The sequence below is a fragment of the Benincasa hispida genome, chromosome 12 (assembly GCF_009727055.1).
Source record: "Benincasa hispida cultivar B227 chromosome 12, ASM972705v1, whole genome shotgun sequence".
In the NCBI taxonomy this organism is placed as follows: Eukaryota; Viridiplantae; Streptophyta; class Magnoliopsida; order Cucurbitales; family Cucurbitaceae; genus Benincasa; species Benincasa hispida.
Window position 1 is genome coordinate 25,875,029 of NC_052360.1, and position 7,491 is coordinate 25,882,519.

Consider the following 7,491-nt stretch of genomic DNA (forward strand, 5'->3'; position numbering starts at 1 on the left):
TTTAAAAAAAACAATTAATGAGGAAAATTTTCCCACATGGAACCTGATCTCTACGAATTGCCTGAGGCAATCTCCGCCCCAATCCCATGGAAAATTTCAGAGATGAAGAATGAAATGGAGAGCGGGGATAGAAAATGACATCCCAGCCCCGTGGACATCTCTATTTGTAAATTGTCATTGGTCTAAGCACACTTCATGTGTAGAGAAATTGCAACTAAATTATTTTAGTTGTTTGGTATACATTATATTTACAACCTCTCTCGAAAACGAAATATCCAAATCATCATTTTACCTACTTATTTACAAATTTAAAAAAAAAAAAAAAAAAAAATCACTTGAGTTTAAGTTATAAACTAAGTCTAAAATTTAGTCTCTCAACTAAAAATATTTAATAATTTCTTGAGCTTTCATATTTGTGTTTATTTGATTCTTGAACCTTAAATAATTTCTAATAAATGTTTAAATTTTCAATTTGTGTCCAATAGGTCTTCGAACTTTTAAGTATGTCTAATAGGTCAAATATTTTCTTATAAATTTACTAGACATAAAATTCAAAATTTAGAATCTACTAAACATATAGTTCAATTTCATATCTAATATATTCAAAATTTAGAATCCAAACATATAGTTAAATTTCATATCTAATATACGTGTTAATTTTACAATCAAATATATTTGAAACCCTACAGCTTCAAATTAAAATCAAATATATTAGAGATCCTACCGCCTCAATTTTGAAAGTTAAGGATACATTAAACATTTTTAAAGTTAAAAAACATATTAGATATAAAACTAATTTAGAGACCTATGAAACATTTTTAAAAAATTAAAAAAAACCTTTTAAACACAAACTTAACTCATAAACTAAAATTTTAATTTAACTAGAAAGCTTATTACACCTATCGCCTGTGGGGCCTATGTTCGGATTCGCCAGGATTCGCCAAAATGAAATAGGTATGGGAAGAATTAAAAATAATTAGCTTTTAATATTCTTTTTTAAGACAGTGATTCGACTGTAAAAATTAATTACTATTATTTGGAGATTGGATATCTTGGCTTGTTGACTAGGATCTCATGCCATTCTACTCACCATTTTGCCACAAATATGAGGTCCTTTTCACTAACCCAGTTTGCCTTTCTGCTCCTCTTGTCATTTTGCACTTTGTGTTAGCATACTTCAGCCAAGCATAGTTCATCTAGTGCCAGTAAACACAGGCCCGTCCCCACCCACTTAAACTAGATGCATTTTTGTACTGCTTTTTTTTTTTACAATAATTGCAAAAATAAGAGATCGGACCTCAAAGAAAGTAAGCTAAGCTCACTTTGGTATAGGTTGGTGATACTGGTCAAACATATGGTCACATGTGCTGACCATATTTTTTGGGTGACACACACAAGTCCTTTAAGATGAGATCTCTCCAAATCTCAACAATGATGGTGACATTGTGCTCCAATGACAAGTATTGTCCCTTTTTTCACATTTCTAATCAGCCATGAGATTTTGTATTTGTTGGCTGCATTTCTATCATTTGGGTAGCAGCAAAATCAATCTTCTTCTTCCCTGTGTTTTCTTGGGCTATCCAGTGCCAAGCACTGGTTTAGAGCGCTCCTATAGTTGATATAGATTTCAGAAGAAATGGTTAATATTATGAGTACTGATTCATCTGAAGTAGATCACAGAAAAGAAAAGCTGGACAATACACTACATGATAAACTTATGAACATTGCTAAACATGTAAAGTTTCTAATGCTAGCTTTCTGCATTTATCTAGTCCTGTACAGTTTAAAGGATTCGCTTCCAACAGAATTCTCAACGCTGTATATCTTCCCCTTGTATAATATAACTCCCAGTCCCCGACATATAATTGTAGTTTAGTTGCTTCCTATCTGATTCTTGTCCACATATCCGGAGAGTACATCAGCAACATGAGTCTCATGATTCTGTAAGCACCAAAAAAAGCTATCCATTATGCTATATTTGTTTGCAAGGCAGCCAGAACATGAGAGAAGTAAAAACATATAGCACAGAATTTAAGAAAACAAGCATTTAAATATTTACTTATTTACTTATCGAGTGTTTTCAACTGGAAAGTTCTCTGCATTGTCACCGATAAAACTGTCTGGACCGCTTCTGTTTCCGAGTACAGTGTTCCTCAGCCATTCACTGTATTTATCAACATCACTCAGATTTAAGTCACTAACGAAATTGTATGGATCATCTTCTAATACATCTAAGAGATGTGCATATTCTGCTAATAGTTGGTTTCCTTGACTTTCAGAAGCTGCAGGAAGTTCCTGTCCCCCCTCAACAACATTGTCCAAGTTGATCGAATCAGGTAATGCTATGTCCCTTGACATCAACTGAATCTCTTTTGATGTACCACTATATTCCAATGCTTCTTGGTTTTCAATTTTGAAAGCAGTCAAATCTAGCTGCTGAATTACACCATCAAGAAGATTGTTTGGGAATTGAGTTTCATCAAGTATGTGAGAAGAAGCCACCTCTGGAGTCATTTCAGAAACATATGAGAAGTTCAACTCAGATGTTTGAACACCCCCTCCTCCTATGGGAGCAGACTTCTCACAATTGTCAGTGCGGAAAGCACTACCTTCCTTCTGAAATGTTTGAATATTATCAGGGCATAATCCAACTTCCTTATTGATGTTATATGAAACTGAATCGTAGTTTGAGCCGACATGCTGAAAACTGTGGTTAAGCATTCTCAGATCACGATTCACAAAGTTGCTAACAGGCAGTCTAGGACTATGCAGACTTTTAGGCGCGATAAGTTGGAATCTTTCACCCCCCAAAACAGAGGTCAAGCCTACGTTTGAAAATCTGCTTGCCTCATGGTGCTGCTGCAGCAGTGGGGGAAGTTGAGTACCGACTGAGAAATTGGATTTGGATCCCTCCCTTCTGTTAGTTAATTTATTCTCTCTCCTCCTTTTGATGCATTCTACTTGAGCTTTGTATTTCTGATAGGATGATAGTACATTGTTAGAAGAAATCGCATACTATAAGAAATTATTTAAGGAATACATAAGATAGGCTTTAACAAATCACAAATCATTATTGTAGTCAAACAAGGAAAGCCCGAGTAGATCTTCTACAATGTTTTTGCTAAGAAGAAAAAAGGAACTTCTAATTTGACGGAAAAAAAATATAAGGGTATAAAACAACATAGAAAACAACTATAAGCAACAATAAAGCAATGGCATATGATTATTTAAACAAGCTGGGTTCAGATCACTTCTTTGTTGGACTCGGGAGGAGAAGGATGAGTTTCAGGATACCAAAACTGGGGTTCAGATTCAAATACCTAAACTCCAAATTCTATTCTATGCAGGCAAGGAAATAGTAGAAACTTCAAGCAAAATGAACAACCGTGTCTGCAATGCTAGCTGAAACAGTGACTGGATCAAATTCCTCATTGATTCATAACTAATTACTGGTTGGTGATGAAAAATGAAATATCATCAAAGAAAAAAAAAAAAGAAATTCATAACTAATTACTAAAAATTGAAAAGTACATAATATGCAAATAGTAAACAAACTTTTTGTCTTTTGGGACGAGGCAAATAGTAAGAATACCTGCAGGTGGTTTGCAACTTGGCGCAAGGTCAAACATGGTTCGTTCATCATCTTCAGTATAAGTTTTGGGCGAGCTTCAAGATCAGAGGGAACATAATAAGGATAATTAGACATGCATTATTTGAATTCAACCGTAAACGGACTTGCTAAAAAATGGTAAGCACTAAGCAATATTAATGACTTCAGAAAAAAATGAAAAAAAAAAAAAAAAAAAGAAATCTTCTGAGAAAGGTGAAATTACATTTATCACCTAGCTTGTTAAGGGCATCTGTGAACTTCCGACGTCGTTCCGCATTCCAGACGACACGTGATCTGCTATCACTGGCAATATAATATTCCTTCCTTCTTTCATGATCCGCATCAATTCTAGGAAATCCAAACTTGGTAGGTTCTAAGTAATATTTAACTCTCTTTTCCCTGCTTATTCCTTCTATGTCATCATTTAATCTCTTTCCTCCAAAATAAGACCCAACCAGGCTATCATGCGATATAATTTGCTTACTATTCTCCGTTTCTTTAGAGTTCATAGGTTCATAATTAAGGCAACAATTATTATTATAACTAACTGCAGCGGCAGACCGAGACAAAACAACAGTGTCCGCAATTTGGATACCTACAGATTCTTTTCTAGGTTTGGCTTTTCCTATGCAATTTTCTTTATAGGTTTGTTTGGTTATGTTTCTGTTCCCTCGATACACATGTTGCCACACATATTTGAGATCATCCTTGGAAATAGGTTTCTGAAGAAAATAGCATGCTCCTTCTGCCAATGCTTTCGTGGCCACGCTCAAGTTCATCCCCGAGGACATAACTGCCAGGCAACAAAGAGCTTGAGAATAATGAAAACACAAAATTGTATGAGATAACTACGCAAAAATGAGCTTACAAATGACGGCAATATTCATCTTAAGGAGCACGTGCAAAAATGAAAAACTGTCCATATCAGGCATGCTAACGTTAGCCATGACAAGGTCAAACCGGTCACCTTTTTCCTGAATCATTGATAGTGCAATAGATGCTAGTTGAGTGGTGGTAACTGAAGAATTGTAAAAGGAGAGAAAAAATCAGTTAGAAAATTTTCATGTCATATGATTGAGTTTTCATCTTTCTAAATATAACTAACCCAAACTGTTTCAGAAAATTGCTCAAATGGATCGGATAATAATTCTAAATAAAGAGGATATGCACATCGAGGTCATGGAAAAGGAAAAACAAAAGATTAAAGCTAAATGGATATATTACTGCAATTAGACCTATAAATCAATGAAAAACAAAACAATTATACTTCAAGGAAAAGAATAAAAGCAGACCAGAAGCACACAGAATTGGTCTTGTTACAAACTTAAACTAGGAAATCATTCAGATCTTGTACTTCTATTCTCTGCAGTCTGAATTCAACAATGATTCAGAAAAAGAAAGAAATTGAACAAAAGAAATTGCACTCTATCATTAAGAAAAATATCCTTATATGGAAACGTAGTATAAAGTAAAAGCATCAGGCGGAACTTCCATTAAAACCATGCAGCTAAGATAAATTATATTCTCGTTACAGAGAGGAATTGAAAGAAAGAAGAATTAAGAAATTAAGTTAAATTCTTTCCATCTCCCTACTTTTTCAGTTTGAGTAGTTGTAGATCCATCACAACAATAATCCATGACAATTTTCTTTAAACCCCTTCAAAAATCTGCCACTAAAATGCACTGGATTTCTTTCAGGATTGCACATGCACATTACAACAAGTTTACAGATACAAAGAGAAGCATAACATTAGCATTAGACTGTTGCTTAACACATTAAATTAGTCGGCAGGGTGGTGAAGGAGATTAATGGAAATACTGTAATGAACTGTACCATTGTAAGACTGTTGCTCAAGCAATGAAGCCAAGTGCTTGAGAGAGAAGGGGTCATGATCCACCAGCAAAATATGGAGATTTTTGGCAAAGCTAGGGAGAGAATCAGTGACCCAATGACCCATTTCCTCCATTACCCACAGAGATAGTCTGAAAAGTGGAGGTTAGACTTCTAGATGTGAGAGAGACTGAAAGAACCCCAAAAAGAGAAGAGACAAAGCTAAAAGCTAAAAGCTCAACATGCACAAACACAGAGAGAGAGTGAGAAGGAGAGTCTCATTGACGGTGCCTATTGAAACGGGGCTTCATCAAGGCTAAACAAAGAAGGAAGCTGGCAGTTGTTCAATGGGTGAGAGACACTGAGCTGAAAGAATCCTAGTCTAAATTCAAATTTATATCCAAAGTTCAAGTAATTTCACAAAATCGGGAACTTCCATAAGAAACAAACAATCAATTAAAAAAGAAGAAACAACAATTATAAATGGAAAAGCATTAAATTAAAGGAAGTATGATCTTACATTTGGGAGCTTCCAAAAGGGACTTGAACAAGGAGGCAAAAGGGGAGGTTGAATAGGCAACACATTGCACTAACAGGAGCAAAACCTTCACAGGGGACATTCATCAAACACGTAGAGGGCAATGACAAAATGGGGTTTGTGGGGATGGGTTTCAATGGCGAATGCTTTGTAGGTACACGAATCTAAGGCAAAATGACACAGAGAGACACTAGGTTTGTGGGTGGGGGAATACAGAATACAGATTTTTCCCATTTTTGGATGGATAAAGTTGAACAAGCCCCGAGTTTTCTTGATGATATCCATGAATGTAAGAGGACAGAGCAAGGGAAGGAGGAAGAGGGTACCCCCACGCCCCCACTGCCACTGGGTCTGCCCTTCAACCCTTCGTTTTCTGGTTCTTCTCTCTCTAATCTCCATTTCTATGAGGCGTTACATGCACTGGTGCACTGAATTGCGCTTTTGAGCTTTGACTTTTCTCTCTCTTATCTCATATTTCTTCGTCTTTGTCTAAAGTTTTGGCCCTTTTAGGGAGCACGCTTATCTTTTATCCAACTAGTGATTGTCTATCTCTATTTGAAAGGCCAAATTTCAACGTTAATGTACTTTTTGTTTTTTGTTTTTTGTTTTTTTTTTTTTAAATAACAATCGCAAAACTAAATAACTCAATTGACATTTATTCTTTAAAAAAATGGCATAAGAGTGTGTAGGAATCACATGATGTACTTCGAATACCCTTAAGTCTAACTATATTCAAAAATAAAATATTACAAAACTAAAGTAGTTTTAAAATAAAATTGAAGTTTGTGCATGAAAAAAATTTAAATATCATCTCTAATTTTAGTTCTTTTATTCTTAAATGTCTAATTTTAATAAATATTTTGAATAAATTTTAAATTTAGTGTCTACATAGGGTTTATTGGTGAGAACTTCTTATTATTTATTATTATTTTCACTATAAATTTTGAAAACATATTGTCATATTATATTTCTTTACATGAAAATCATTGTTATTATTTAGTCAATTTCGATAAAAATTAACTTTAAGAGACTAAATTTAAGATTACATGTACATTGACTAAAATTAGATATTTGAAATTATAGGGATTAAAATTAAATGAACCTCAAAGTATAGGTGCCAAAAAGAGGTTCGAAAATTCTTGATTTGATTGGGTATGAAAGTCAAATCATGGATTTAACATAAAAGTATATGCAATTTTAATATATTTATCAAGTTTTAAATAATTTTTTTTTAAAAAAAAATAATTGTAACAAGTTTTGATAAGTTAAAAGGTTAATATATTTATTATGTTCTTATGTCTAAGTTTTGATGTTAAAATTTTTTAATTTGTTTTTCTTAGGTGCTTTGGAGTCAATGTAACAAAGACTACTTTTCAAGGTTATGATGATCTGAAGTATACAAGAGTCTATCATTGTACAGGGGGGTTAAATCGAACTTGAAGAAGGATAGAATGAACCTCTTATTCACAATATTGTCACTTTAGAGTTCATATATTTGTAGAGTCCATATGT

General features: G+C 34.0%; 1 protein-coding gene across 8 annotated transcripts; it reads right to left on the minus strand.

The window, feature by feature from the left end:
- Positions 1-1,625: 1,625 nt before the first annotated feature.
- On the minus strand, positions 1,626-6,480 carry LOC120067959. 8 transcript variants are annotated; one of them, XM_039019615.1, is made up of 7 exons: positions 5,962-6,480; positions 5,445-5,593; positions 4,479-4,628; positions 3,843-4,403; positions 3,593-3,666; positions 2,060-2,976; positions 1,626-1,941 (listed from the first exon to the last, which is right to left on the minus strand). In XM_039019615.1, exons 1-6 carry the CDS (start codon positions 6,063-6,065, stop codon positions 2,068-2,070), a joined length of 1,947 nt encoding a protein of 648 aa, XP_038875543.1. In that variant the 5' UTR covers positions 6,066-6,480; the 3' UTR covers positions 1,626-1,941; positions 2,060-2,067. The 8 variants fall into 8 exon arrangements, with proteins under 8 accessions (XP_038875543.1, XP_038875541.1, XP_038875542.1 ...); XM_039019613.1 differs by having other exon boundaries at positions 2,068-2,976; positions 3,834-4,403; XM_039019614.1 differs by having other exon boundaries at positions 1,626-1,960; positions 2,068-2,976; positions 3,834-4,403.
- Between the last annotated feature and the right edge of the window lie 1,011 nt (positions 6,481-7,491).

What these genes read in the sequence shown, in the direction of transcription:
- LOC120067959 (XM_039019613.1), bottom strand. Translation starts at nt 6,065, where the DNA reads ATGAATGTCCCCTGTGAAGGTTTTGCTCCTGTTAGTGCAATGTGTTGC. An exon ending in CCTTTTGGAAGCTCCCAAAT is followed by an intron (nt 5,594 to 5,961) that starts GTAAGATCATAC and finishes TCCACTTTTCAG; the next exon opens with ACTATCTCTGTGGGTAATGG. An exon ending in AAGTTGCAAACCACCTGCAG is followed by an intron (nt 2,977 to 3,592) that starts GTATTCTTACTA and finishes TCATCCTATCAG; the next exon opens with AAATACAAAGCTCAAGTAGA.